The 15,052-nt window shown below is 45.0% G+C and overlaps 1 protein-coding gene across 1 annotated transcript in view; it reads left to right on the forward strand.

Annotated features, from left to right (window-relative positions):
- Window positions 1-14,000, forward strand: part of enpep (glutamyl aminopeptidase) — a 30,876-nt gene extending 16,876 nt beyond the window's left edge. The window contains exons 13-20 of the mRNA XM_079287242.1: window positions 496-551; window positions 639-789; window positions 6,634-6,707; window positions 6,846-6,950; window positions 7,194-7,367; window positions 8,051-8,191; window positions 12,445-12,526; window positions 13,197-14,000. Of these exons, the coding sequence (XP_079143368.1) occupies window positions 496-551; window positions 639-789; window positions 6,634-6,707; window positions 6,846-6,950; window positions 7,194-7,367; window positions 8,051-8,191; window positions 12,445-12,526; window positions 13,197-13,343 (930 nt within the window). The 3' untranslated portion in view covers window positions 13,344-14,000. The remainder of the gene's footprint in view (window positions 1-495; window positions 552-638; window positions 790-6,633; window positions 6,708-6,845; window positions 6,951-7,193; window positions 7,368-8,050; window positions 8,192-12,444; window positions 12,527-13,196) is intronic.
- Window positions 14,001-15,052: the final 1,052 nt, after the last annotated feature.

Consider the following 15,052-nt stretch of genomic DNA (forward strand, 5'->3'; position numbering starts at 1 on the left):
GTATGAGACAAGTTATGAGATAAAAATGATATCATAAGAATTCAGTCAGAACTTTACGAGACAAAAAATGTAATTCAGCCAAACCTGTCATAACATGCATGTTCTCAAACAACAAAAATAACCCTTTTTTCTCACAATACTATGACTTCTTATCATGACATTTTCTCAAGAAAATGTTCATGTTTTATTCTTGTACAATTTGGATTTCTTTCCTCAAGATAGTACAACTTTATTCTTGAAATCTCTGTTGCACCATTAATCTACATTCAGCCAGTATTACATTTAAAACTACCAGACACATACGTGTCAGCTAAACATTTTGAGCTGAATTTTCTGCGTTATGCTTTTTACCTTTGACGCCAACATCTTAGCTTGTAGTGGAAGAGTAAGAACACCGAGAGCCAGAGCCTTTAATGACACAATGATCTATCATCACAGACACCAAACTCACTGTTACTGCGATGGTAACCTTCTCTTTGACTCTGTCTTCAACAGGAGTTTGATGCAGCTGATCGCACAAGCTACATTGATGATGTTTTTGCTCTTGCAAGGTAAGATTTCAGCCCAAAACACACTGTATCAACATTGATGACATCATATACAGAGATGCCAACGACTGTTTCATCCCTCTGTTTCAGGGCAGATGTTATAGATTACGGCAATGCCTTCAATCTTACCAAGTACCTGACTAATGAGACTGACTACATAGTCTGGGACCGTGTGGCCTCCTCTATCACATATGTCAGGGACATGCTGTCAGGCAATGCTGCACTCTACCCGTTGTTTCAGGTGAGGGAGCTGCTAATCCTTCGAGTTTAAAACCTCATTAACCTTGATGTTTATCTGTGATCAAAACAAGCCACCTCAGCAAAATAAACACAGCAGCCTTTTTTTTACAGAGCCAGATGAGGGGGTTAAATATTCGCTGAAAAGAATCAGAGATAAAGTCAGTAAATTACGTTCATAAAAAATCTGAAATTGTGCAAAAAATGTGGTAATGTGAGTGATTGTATTTCATTCAAATTAGTAAGCAAGGAAGATGGATGACCACTGAGCAAGGCAAAGGTCCTGAAAGATACATATAAGTGTTTCCTTTCATGTTCTTTCTGTGTTCTTTCATGAACATAAATAGACACTAATATAGGTAATATATTTTGCTGTCTGCTGGGTCTATGATGTGATGAGGTCGATCCAACCTTGCAGACTGAAGGGATGTCTGCAAAAATGTTTTTTTCTTGTAAATTTGTGACTTTGATTATTATTATTGTTGTTATTATCAATCAATCAATCAAACTTTACTTCAGACTCAGGGTCCATATCAAACAAATACATAAAATGATATACAAGAACAATAAAAGTACATAGGCCTAGCAATGCCTTACACAGCTGTACCAATGTCTCCACAGCAGGGACAGGTAGCGTGTGCTACTAAACCTTATGTTGGTTAAAACGAAAGTTACGAATGTAACTACGGTTCTATGAATCCTGGATGACCGCCAGAGGCAGTGCTTAACACTGGATATCTTCCGTTGCGCGCATGCGCAGGTCGAATATTTATATCAACAAAGTCACGTATGACCTCGGATGACCCCCGTCGTCTATAAGTTCCGGTGTCATCCTGAGCTCAGTCCTATGGAATCTTCTCGCGAGTTCACGGGATTCCGAGTGACCAAGAACTCTGGCGGTCATCCAGGATTCATAGAACCGTAGTTACATTCGTAACTTTCGTTCTATTTCATCCTTACTGACCGCCAGAGGCAGTGCTTAACACTGGATGACTTATACCAAAAGAGTCACGAGGAAGCACAGTAACTACCTCTTATAGCTCCGGCAGAGAAAATTGGCCAAGAACCCTCCCCAGTGGGTGAGGGTTGGCAACGTTAACTCTGTAGTGTTTGGTGAATGTGCTCGGTGATGCCCATGAGGCCGCCGCACATATATCCCCCACAGGCACACCACTCAGGCTTGCCCTCGGTGTGGAGACACTCTTGGTAGTGACCCTTCACCCCGGATGGCCGAGCGCAGCTGCTCGCCTTGTATGTATCGGCAATGGCCTCCACTATCCAGTGGGACAGGTGCTGTTTTTTCTTTTTTTTAAAGGAGCACAGCCCTTCTTAGGCTCACCATAACTGACTATGCAGGCGGTGGCTTCCATATAAGCTCTGAGGGCCCACACTGGGCACAGCAGCCTTGACCTCTCCTCTCCCGATGGGGGAGGGGGGGGTCAACTTTGCCAGCTGGATAGGCCGGTTTATATGTGAACGTATCCACCCCCTTGGGAGAAACACTGCCTTAGGCCAGAAAGTGACACCCAAGCCATCTGAGTTCCACCTCAGACATGATTCTTCCACTGATAGGGCATGCAGCTCGCCCCCACATTGAGCTGAATTGACAGCAAGGAGAAAACTGTCTTGCTGATAGCCATCTAGGCTCCGCCTGTGCCAGGGGTTCAAAAGGACAAGCATAAGGTGTCCAGTACCAAGGGTAGGTCCCATGCAGGGGAGACCGGCCCTTATCCAGGAGGGACTGTAGAAACTCAGTACAGCAGGCACGGGGCGCTGTACTGGGACCTTGTTCTGAGCCGCACACCAGTCGGAGAACAGCTTCCACCTGTTTCTTGTACTGCAGGCAGGTAGACCGCGCACTGGCATTCAGAATAGTCAGACTGGTTCTATGCAGCCACTCAGCATCCAGTCGGGCCCTCCCATGACCCCTAATTGAAGGCGGCAGGGATTGGAATGCCAAATCCGACCCTCTAGTTGCGACAGGAGATCCTCCTGTCGGGGAAGAACTCTGACAAGCTTATAGCAAAAGCAGAGGGAATGGTGGAAAGGCATAAAGAAGATCCTCTGGCCACGTGTGAGCCAGGGCATCTTGACCCAGAGGGCTGGTCCTCTCTGTCAGGGAGACCCAGTGGGGGCAGTGGGTCGACACGTCTGGATGCAGCCGCCACTCTCACGGTGGAGGCTTGTAACGGAACAGGAAAACCACAACCTTGTTCCATTCTCCTGGTGGGTACATTGCCCACAGGCTGGTCAGGCGAGGGGCCTCCCAAGTCAGAAGGCCACGGTGATCCCCGTAGCAACTTCTGCAGATCTGGTGCCCCATCGATAGTTCATGGGAAATCACAGCAGAGGTGCTGTCCACCGGACAAGCACATGCTTTCCCTTCAAACATGGAAGGAAGTGCTCGAGCGCTAGCTCTAGAACCTGGACCTGCGGTCTTTCAGCAGACAACTGCCCCCAGGCTGTCCTGTTCTGTCACCCTGCACCCCGCCTTGAGAGGCAGGTATCTTTTGTGACAATCCCCTGGTGGAATGGAACCGAGCCCCTGGGGCTCGGTTCCTGGGACACTGTTCGCCAGATATGCACTCCCTCCATGGGGATAGTGAATAGATGAATAGACACTGTTTCGATAATATTATTGCCCTGTATCTGTGCCACTTGGCATCCAAGTGAAGGCTGTTCAGCCATCCGCACTGGGGCGACAGACAGGCCCTCATAGGGCCACACTAATGAAGGTTATGCTCTGGGAAGGGCTCAGGTAGCTCCTCTCCATGTTCACCTTGAGGCCCACCGGGCCACGTGAGAGAAGGCGAGCAGTGTCCTGTGGCGCCTGAAGCCGGGACGGCGCCTAGGTCAGCCAGTCGTCTAAGTACGGCAGTATGTTCACGCCCTGCGATTGCAGGGGGAAAGGACAGCAGTAACACACTGTGGTGCCTGAAGAAGGCACTCACAGGTGGATGTTCCAGCTGCTGTGTATGCCCGGCGTGCAAGCGCCATACAAATGACCAGGGTAGGTTGGTCTGGATTCAGCTGCCCTGACAGGGGGAGGTAGACCTCCCGCATCAGGTGTTCCACTTCGGCCAGCCTAGCAGACCTTACTGCTCAAGGCGTGATGCCGCAGGTCCTGCCTGGGTTCTCCCTGCTAGGGCAAGAGGTCAGGGCCGTCCTCCGGCTGAAGAGGAGCTATACAGGTCCTACAGCCGGGAGAGTTTAACATGGCCGCGATTCTGGTGGAACCCTTGTCCCACTAGTTTATGCGGAATTCCAAATCAGTCCGAGCGGGAGTGCTCTGCTGAATGTTGAGAGAACAGGCAGGGGGCAGTCAGTGGCGAGTGATCCTTCGGACACTCTTCCCTTGGCCAGCCGCTGCGGATATTGGTGACCCACCAGTTAGCCTGAGCGAGAGCACTCTGCTACTGTGAAAAACGGACAAAAAGAACACAGTCCTTACAGTGAGAGGGGAGCGAGGACACTCTTCACTAAGACAGCTGCTGCAGATATTGGTGTCCCACCAGTTAGCTTGAGCGAGAGCACTCTGCCACTGTGGAACAGGTCAGGAAAACAGTTCTCATAGTGAGAGGGGAGCGAGGACACTCTCTTCACTCGCATAGTTGCTGCAGATATTGGTGCCCCACCAGTTAGCTTGAGCGAGAGCACTCTGCTACTGTGAGAACGGACAAAAGAAACCACAGTCCTTACAGTGAGAGGGGAGCGAGGACACTCTTCACTTGGACAGGTGCTGTAACTCTTGGTGTGCTACCAGTTAGCCTGAGCGAGGGCACTCTGCTAACTGATATCCGCTACCGATATGTCCATAATGTTTACAACAATCAATGGACACAATCCGAGTATTAGCTTAGTCTAGTTAGCCGGAGCGAACTCGACAGCCGTAATGCGTAAAAACCATCAATGGGCACAACCTCAATGTTGATTTAGTATAACTAGCATTCACCGAGTTAGCCTGAGCGAGCACATTCCGCTAACTGTGATCGTTGTAATGCTACAAAGTTGATGGCCACAGCCCCAGTACCAGCTTTGTTTAGCTAGTTTCCCACTGAGTTAACCTGAGCGGGGATGCTCTGTTAACTGTGACAGCCGTAAGGATACAAAGTTAATGGCCACAGCCCCAGTATCAGCTTTGTTTAGCTAGTTTCCCACTGAGTTAACCTGAGCGAGGACGCTCTGTTAACTGTGACAGCTGTAAGGATACAAAGTTGATGGCTACAGCCCCAGTATCAGCTTTGTTTAGCTAGTTTCCCACTGAGTTAACCTGAGCGAGGACGCTCTGTTAACTGTGACAGCTCTGTTAACTGTGACAGCCGTTAGGATACAAAGTTGATGGACGCAGTCCCAGTATCAGCTTTGTTTAGCTAGTTTCCCACTGAGTTAACCTGAGCGGGGACGCTCTGTTAACTGTGACAGCCGTAAGGATACAAAGTTGATGGCCACAGCCCCAGTATCAGCTCTGTTTAGCTAGCTTCCCACTGAGTTAACCTGAGCGGGGATGCTCTGTTAACTGTGACGGCCGTAAGGTTTACAAAGTTGATGGACGCAGTCCCAGCTAGCATCCAAGTTAGCCTGAGTGAAGACACTGCTAACTGCGAATTACGTCAGATGTAAAGATTAAATCTCCATGTACACAACGCCAATGCCGATCTAGTGTCTCACAAAGTTTGCCTGAGCAGGAACACTCTGCTAACTGTGATAGCCGTAACACTGTGAAGGGCGGGCCGACAGCGTAATTCTACGCTCTCGTTAGCGCGCCACTCGATTAACTAGAGCGGAAGCGCTCTGCCAACCGTGGAACAAACAACTGTTATAGAAAACAATGTTAATCGATCTTACCGATTGCTGTCATCACGACTTAGCTGGCCCTTATCAGACTGGTGACGACCGATGATAGGGCCGTCCACCAGTCCGGGGCTCGATGTCCGAACGGCGAACACACCGGTCCCTCCGAAGAGGGACAGCTCGTCGCAGCCTTTGGAGGGCGAGAGAACCGCAACTCCGACTGGTAGTCACAAGGCTACAGCGACGAGCTCTAATATGTCTTGATCGTAGACACATCCTTGTTTATGCTACCATGGTAGCTAACCTGCGACGCGAGAAGAAAAAAAGGGCTGAGCTCAGGATGACACCGGAACTTATAGACGACGGGGGTCATCCGAGGTCACACGTGACTTTGTTGATATAAATATTCGACCTGCGCATGCGCGCGATGGAAGATATCCAGTGTTAAGCACTGCCTCTGGCGGTCAGTAAGGATGAAATAGAACCAAGATGATGACATTTTCAGTCAATAAGCCGACAAATAAATTCATACATAAGATTTCTTAAAACATTTTTATTGTATTTATATTAATATTATTTCACCTTCAATGGCCCTAATTGGTGTATGTAAGAGCTACTGAAGTGGAGATTTCTGGCTCTGAGTCAGAGTCAAACTCATTTAGAGAAAGCAGCCTTTAAAGATATGTTTTGAAAGTTTACGTACATTTTGAAGACACTACAGGTGAACAGAGGAAAAAAATATGAAACTTGCCCAGTTAATTACTTACATTAAGACAATTATTTTTGTATTACAAGTTTTCTGAAATGGTATGTTTAAATGTGCAAATAATGCACTATCTAATGGTAACTTTAGGTGAATTTAGGAGAGATCCACAGACACCAAGGGGTAAAAGAAACACCTAAATGTATGTTTTGGATGTTTCCCACAGATCTGGGAGAAGACATGCTGTGAAAGCAAAATAGACCAAAATCTCAAAATTGACTAGTGCATGAAAACTGGTTCTGCCTGTAATGTCTTGTCTTAATTAAGAACCATGTTGTTGTTTGTTTTTTCTAGAAACTGTTTCGTAACCATGTTAAAGCACTCACAACGCAACTTGGATGGACTGATAGCGGAACACAGACACAGAGGTACAGACCGAGCAGTCACAATCCCGTTACTGTTACCAACACGTGTCCTTCTTTTATGCTAACCCCATGCTAACCCAATGCGCAAATTTACCACAATGTGAAATGGGTGTCATGTGTTCTGCTGGCTGTGTGTGGCAGGTTACTGAGGGAGACGGCGCTCAGCATCGCCTGTCAGATGGGAGATCAGGAAGCTTTGAACGAAGCCTCTCGCATTTTCGACCAGTGGATCAGTGGGGAAATCAGGTATCATTTTTCAAAATATCATGTGTCATAGTATGTAATTTAGTCATTTTCACCCACACCTGACATTTACCAATAATGTTTCAAATAGCAAGAACATTTAAGCAGGGATGCCATGGCCACCCTGTAAACATTTCACCAGTTTTCTGTGAGAACAAGAAAAGCAACGCCTCAAACAATACCTTTTAAACACAGCTGTTTGTTTCAGAACCTGACATCAACATTTGTTGGCTTTTCGACCTGCAGCAGCGTGGCAGTGAACCTGAGGCTGCTGGTCTATCGATATGGCATGAAGAATTCGGGCACCAAAGCAAAGTGGAACATCATGTTCCAGCGGTACGAAGACACTTCTTTGGCTCAAGAGAAGGACAAGCTGCTGTATGGACTGGCTTCTGTGGAGAACGTGGAACTTCTCTACAGGTGATTAATAACAACTCATCATACAGAGTGGTTGACCTGATAACCTGAAAACACTTTCATTTTATCACTTTGGCTGGGATGAGATCAGGTGGCCACCTCCAGTTCTGAGAAGTGAAGACAATGCTGAAGTGTCTTAAAGTTGCATTGTCTCTAATGACCATCAGGGGGCAACTCCTCTGTTTGTATAGAAGTCTATGAGAAAATGACTACTTCTCGCCAGACCTATGAAAGTAAAACCTGTGTTGTAATAAACCATGGTTTTCCTTTAAACAATGCACTGGACTGGGTGGTGATGTGGTGAACGGATTCAGCCTCGGGGACTCTCGCTTCCTCTGCATGGACTGTTTCAAACTGCTTTGCAGACACTTTTGGACTCATAGGGAGAGTCTTATGTTTTGCCCGCTCACCCTCAGTTAGATGAGAAAATCAATTCACTGCAATAGAGTGAGATGAAACTGATATCTCATATATAAATATATAGAATTTTTAACATGAAAGTTTCAACAGTATCTGATGTAAGTTGTAAACTTTTAGTTTATAACGTTCTATTGGGACATTCCTTTGTGTTGTCGCACCGCTTTTACTTTTAGTCTGATAATATGACTGGATTTTACACACAAGATCATCTTTAAAATCATTATGAGGAATATTTATGTGGAGAGAATAACCTTTGTTCCCATCAGGCTCCTGGAGGCTTCTAAAAATGAGAGTGTGGTGAGGAGTCAGGATCTGTTCACTGTGGTGCGATATGTTTCCTTTAACCCACTGGGGCAGAACATGACCTGGGACTGGACCACACTCAACTGGGACTACCTGGTCAACAGGTCAGTGCAACAAAGACCAGAAATGACGCTGCTGATGCTTGGAATGTGTGGGGAAGATACGTCTTAATCGATGCCTCTTTTTACCGGAGTATTATAGAGAAAATAATACTCACAAATCCATCTTTGACCTGTTTAACCGATAGGGTGTCGCCGGTGTATGGGTTAGGGTTCGGGTTACAAACTCTTCATCGGGATGGTTTTGTACAGCAGTGGCGAACATGTACCTTAACGCAGTGGCGGGCCGTGCATTTTATACCTGGGCCTTCAGTGCTGTCCTACTACAGTTGAACCACCTCCTAATAACCTCATTATGATGCCACAGCTACGGTTATTATTTGTTTCTAGGGGTGTAACAATACACGTATGCGTATTAAACCGTTTGGTACGAGGCTTACGAACCGAACAATACGTTTGAATAATACTAGTGCATTTGGGAAATACAGAAGCTTAAATTGTGGGAAATATAATGTTTTGGTGGACCTGGCAACCTGGCAACATGCTGTCTGACACGCCCACCCAGAAACAAAACATTGTATGTACTCTGGTGAGGCGCGTGTGTTCTGGGAGGCTATGCAAAACTAGCTTAGCAGGAAAACCAACACGCCACAAACTCTCCCCGCAGCGTTTAGCTGTTACCTACTGATTCAAACAGGGCGAAAGCAATCGCCACACAAACCCCATTTCTCCAGACCATAATTCTTGCTTTGTAAAAGGAAACAGATACATGAATACGCACATTACGGGATGCTTCGTCATTAATGGACAATGCATGATGTCAAAATTAATGTAATTAATACAATGACAAGAACAAACTCACTCATATGCTCCCTATATACAGGGATGGGTCAAATGCAGAGACAAATTTCCCCCTTAATGGGATCAATATAGTATAATAAAATTAAAATAAATTAAATTAAATATACTGTATTTATATGACAACAAAGCATGACAAATCAATCCAGCAACACTGCAGTGCTAAAACACGTATTCCAACACACACTAAAGAGCACGAGCCATTCAAATATTATTCACATCAGAGGGAACAATATTAACCATATCATAGAAATTACATGATAGACAAATCTAACAGTAGTAATGCCAGTGGTGGGCCGTCAGGGCCTGCAAGGCCTTCTCTGCTGGCCTAAACAGAATCACAAAGCTATATCTATTTTATAATTTAAAAATTTTTCTTAAATACACTACATGTATTACAATTTATAAAAATATTTTTCCCATTACCTTATTTTCTCATTGCAAAGCTAGTCTTCCTCAGTTGCTCTGCTTCCAGTGCAGCTAGTTTTAAGTAGAGCTTTTATCCAATCAGATTTCACCTCTGTGTCTCCAGGTAAGACGAGAGGCCCGAGGCCTGCAGACTCACAAGTGAATCCCTTTGCAGTTTAAGCGAATGGGGACGATATTGTTGATTGTCATATTCTTCAACCAATCAGATCTTTAGTTTGACATCTTGGGCGTATTCTTTGACGTGCCAGAGCCTGCTAGCTGGCTTAGCCATACATGATTGGTCAGTGAGCTAGCCTGACATGTTGACAATCCCAAAATCTGCTGCCTCTGTCGAGCGGACATTTTCAGCCTCAAACGCAATAAAACCTATTCAAGAAATACAACTGGGGAGGCTCAACTGTCTTCACTGGCAGCCATGAGTCAAGAAGGACTTCTTACTGGAACTAAAAACGCACGGATGTACTGAACAACCGTGAGATTAAACTCTTTGTTAACAAAGAAAGGAGGATGAACAGCTAAATAGTGAACAGCAGCTCTGGTAAGTTAACTGCAGTAGCTTTAACTGCCATAAATATGATCTATGTCATCATTTAATATGCTTGTTTATATTATATATTATTATTTATACAACTTATATGGATTTTCATTTGGTTTTATATGTGATAGGAACTATTGTTACGGCCTATGTTGCGTGGGGGACACATTTAGCCGGTGCACAGCAACAAGACGACGCGCGAAGCGGCAGCGTTCTATATACTCCGTGCAAAGTGTTAAAGTTAAAGTTAAGTTTAAGTTTTTAAGTGATCTACTTTGAAGATTCATGTGCTTTCAAGTGGACTAATTGTCCCTCTCTGTGTTGACAGACAAATAAATCCGTCAGTAACAAGAACTATGGAGTCATGTATTTCCTGGAGGGAGTGATAGGAGAGTTACTGCTGTGTTAATTTGTCTATCGTGTCGTTTTCATGATATGGGTAATATTGTTCCCTCTAATATGAATAATATTTGAATGGCCCGTGCTCTTGAGTGTGTGGTGGAATGCATGTTTTAGCTGAATTGATTTTGACTCATTGTTCGTTAATGCCGCCGCATCCCGTCATGCCGGTATTCATGTATCTGCACTCATAGTGTATTTGTAGGTGTTGAGCTTCATTGTTACGAGTGCAGGCCCAGGTATAAAGTGCACGGCCCGCCACTGAGTAACGCTACTGCAGATATAAAAACACAAAAGCACTTCACTTACCACAGATGCTGTTCAGTTAAAGACAAAGTCCATCCTCCTTTCTCTATAACAAAGAGTTTAATACCGCGTTGTACAGAAGATCAGTGCGGTTCAGTTCCAGCCAGAGGTCCTCCTGCGATCGTGTTCGTTGAGTTGTAGATCCACTCGGGTCTCAGCAAATGTTTTCAAAAGCACCGTAGCTTGTAAGTGTCCTGTCGTGCTATGGTGTCGTGTAGCTGCCTTGGTGAGCCACCTCAGGTTAGCGTAGCGTAGCTCCAAACAGCTCCAAACACAAAGACGCTCAATTGCAAATAAAACGCATTCCCAGCCATAAAATGTGCAATGTTTCTCCGACGTTGTCAGCCAGAAATACCGTTTGGACAAATTCATTTCCATGCTGGGTCACGGCTGCTAGCTCTGGGGTTGACTCATCTGACTGTCTGCGCTTGAGTCCTCATCATGTCCCGTGACAGCACCTTAATGCTGAGCTGCACCTTAATGTATTTGTAGCAGGCTACCAAGAATACTCTGACATGTCAAAGAATACGCCCAACATGTCAAACTAAAGATCTGATTGGTTGAAGACTATGACAATCAACAATATCGTCCCCATTTACTTTAATCTACAAAGTCTACCTAGAGGGCCTCGGGCCTCTCTTCTTACCTAGAGACATAGAGGTGAAATCTGATTGGATAAAAGCTATACTTAAAACAAGCTGTGCTGGAAGCAGCGCTGCAGGCTGAAAGCAGAGCAACTGAAGAAGACAGTAGCTGTGCAGTGAGAAAATCAGCTAATGGGAAATGTATTTTTTTCTACGAGCAAACGCTCTCCGACTCAGCTTCAAGCTTTCATACAACACAAGACAGACGAGCAATGCTCCCTGACTCAGCTTTCATACGCTTCAACACGAGGCACGACAGACAAACAACATCTTAAAACCGCTTACCTTTCACAAAGGCTCTCCTCAACCCTTCCGGACGACCAGCCATATCCCGAAGCTCCCTCCTCAGCGCCGCCTCCACCGCTTCAAGCCAAGGAATTTCCGACCACATCCTCAAGACTTCATTCCAACCCGAACGACACCAGAAACACCATCGGCATCAGTCTTTATGGAGCTATCTTTGGGGACTCTGCACTGCCAGAGTCCCTACAAGTCTCCGTTCCCGCCAGCTGCCAGACATCAACGGCCCCCCTTCGATCGCCTAACCTCCTTCCTACGAACCCTCCTTGTTTCTTATTCCTTACATTCCTTCATCCCTACATCCCTTCATTCCTCTACCCCTACCCTACATCCCTCTATCTCGACCCCTAGCCCTCATCCCTTCATCTCTTCATCCCTACCCCACATCCCATCATCCCTCTACCCTGCTCCCCTTCATCCCTCTACCCTATATCTATTAACGAGTGTACAGGGGTGCTTTGCTAGTCCGTCCGCAGGTGTGGTTGGGGTATGGGGGGCAACTATTCCTGGGGCGGATACCAGACACCCGTAAAGAATTGGCCTTCTCTGTTTGTCACATCTTTTTGGGAAAGGAACATAAATTGAAGGGCGTGTGTTGATAGGCTATGGGAGGATGGGAGGAGGGGGTGCTGCTGGAGATAAACGGTTGAATACTGGCGAGATAAACGGTTGAATACTGGCGAGATAAACGGTTGAATACTGGCGAGATACTTGAGGAAGAGGGATTTGAGAGAGGTGGGTGAAATGCATGTGCATGCTCTGGCGGGGTGGGAGGGGGCACGACAGGAGAGGGGTCGCCGACCGTAATTAATTTTCTTTCTCAACAGGTACACCATCAATGACAGGAACCTTGGTCGCCTACTGGGTCAGATTACCACCACCTACAACACAGAGCTCCAGCTATCGAAGGTTGGCACTGTCCTTTTTGTGCAACTATCTTCTACTTTGTTTGTCATTCTTCAAATAATGGTATCTTTACAGCTTATTGATTTGAACAATCTAGTTATTTTGACTGAAGAGCGGGTAGTTTATCTTCATGCACAGTTCTAATGATTCTTTCTGAAAGAAATACTCCACTAAAATCTTTCACAAAAGTAATAAATACTCCCAGTAGGCCTCAAAGGTGACTGCGCCCACTGACTGTGGTCAGCTTGTATCAAAGTCTTTCAAAGTGGATTACAATGGTGAAGGTTTATGCAGGCAAAATTAATGAAAAGATCCATAGAAACTTCCCAAAACCCCTCACAGAATCTATCTCATTTCCTAACATAGATTTGGTTGGTTGGTTGAATACACTGCTTCTGTGCTGTGCCGTTTGCCTGCCTCAATGTTTAAAGATTCTGCCAAAAGGTGTGTTTTAAACCCTCCGGGTGGATGGATGAGTTTCTATAGACATTTTGATAAATTTTCCTCATTGTGAAAACTTTTCACCATTGCATTTATGAATTAAGGTGCCATAAGGATGGGATATTATCGAGTGATCGCTGAAAAAGGGGATAAAATGTTTGATTTTGATTCAAAGCAAGTCGAGGTTGACCTGTTTTCAGGCCTCTTGAAACACATTTCTCCATCCTTGCAGATGGAGCACTTCTTCAGTTTAAATCCAAACGCCGGTGCCGGGGAGATGCCTCGGCAGCAGGCGCTGGAGACGGTGAGGAACAACATCGAATGGATCCGGAGGAATGACAATGAGATCAGAGGCTGGCTGGAGAACAATATCGCCTGAAGCGGCACCAGCGTGTGAACCACTGCAGGAATACCGTACCTGTACAAGACCAGAGCATCCACAGTCCCCTGTAGATACATAAGGCCTTTTCCTATTCAGCGCATTCAGGATGAGGCTCGGTTGAGTTTGTGGTCTTTTTGAAGGGCTAACGCTGATCAAATAATCACATTCTTACTTGTAATCAAAATTCACATGTCACCTGATCTACTAAATGTAAGTCCCATTTTGCAGATTGCTGTCCTCAAAAGTTCTGGGCTTTAAAGAGATATTTTCTTAGGTATCCAAAACATCCACTCCACTGCACACAGTGAGTCATTCAGGCATTGAGTTATGAACGGGTAGAGTTCCTGTCTATCTATTGTAAACTGACTCTTACAGTTCAACATCACAGCTGTTCTCCCATCATGGGGCTAGTTCTACTGACGATCATTTTCACTTTATTTCTGATCTGGTGCTCATCACATGAAGGATATTTATGCAGCCACCTTCTTCTTCTTCCTGTAAACATTTATTACAAATTCTTTAATATATTTTTGTAGATTTAACTTGTTGCACAGTGAGTTTTCTATCGCCAGCACAGTGCAGCCATGATTATCAGACCCACCCTTATAATATCATGATGCATTCTGCCTCTCTGCTTGTTTGTATTTGTGAGCAATCATGGAAGTGTTGGATGGGTAACCTGGTGGTGAAGAGTTGAATGAATAAATATTTACTGAAATTACTTTATGTGAACCATCACTTTTATTTCATGTTATTTTGACCCCAGCAGCAACAAATCAGCAGTGTAAGTACTTCACTTAACCACTATAGTCAATATTTATATTGGAGATTGAATTTTGCATTCAAAACATGAGCAGAAATGAAATGTAAATACTTCTTGATGTAGCATTGGGATACTGATGATACCCTACATCCCTCTACCCCTGACCTACATCCCTTCATCCCTACCCTACATCCCTCTACCCCTACATCCATTCATCTCTTCATTCCTACCCTACATCAACTCCTACCCCTACCCTACATCCCTCTACCCCTACATCCATTCATCTCTTCATTCCTACCCTACATCCCTCTACCCCTACATCCATTCACCCCTCGACCCCTTCCGCTTCTTAAATCTAACAATCATTCCATTATGCAATAAACCTCTTGAAACTCATAGTGTTATTGGCGTGGTCCTTGTTAGTGAACAGTATTTGATACAACACCGGTGTCCTTCACAGTTAATGAAATATTTTCTCAGTCTACAGTTAGCTAACTGCTTTATTTGCTCGGCACAAATAAGTGAATGAATTCATTCAAAATACAAACTGGTTAAAAACAACAATGCATTTGGTCTTTGCAAACAGAAATGATGTCCGTGCATATAGAGGAGGTGAGTGGGGTCCAATCACAAGCGGTCCCTGGAGACGCATTAATAATAATAATAATAATACCAGGTGTAAACAGGGCCTAATAATACATGTAGTGACACAGAATCAAAATTAATTTCTACGTGTCCAATAAACTTTCTTGGGATTCTGATGTGAGCTACAATGTCAGTGTCACTAAATGAAATCCTATTGTATCTGATGAGAGAGGTGGCACTGCTGTATGGGCATAGATAGCACATGTGAAAACAAAAATGAATGTCTTACTTTGGCCTTTTCCAAGCAAAGGGGATGCTTCTGTAGCAGTTGAAGAATGCAGTCCGCACACAGAAAGAG

This window comes from Melanostigma gelatinosum (assembly GCF_949748355.1).
Source record: "Melanostigma gelatinosum genome assembly, chromosome: 16".
Classification (NCBI taxonomy): domain Eukaryota; kingdom Metazoa; phylum Chordata; class Actinopteri; order Perciformes; family Zoarcidae; genus Melanostigma; species Melanostigma gelatinosum.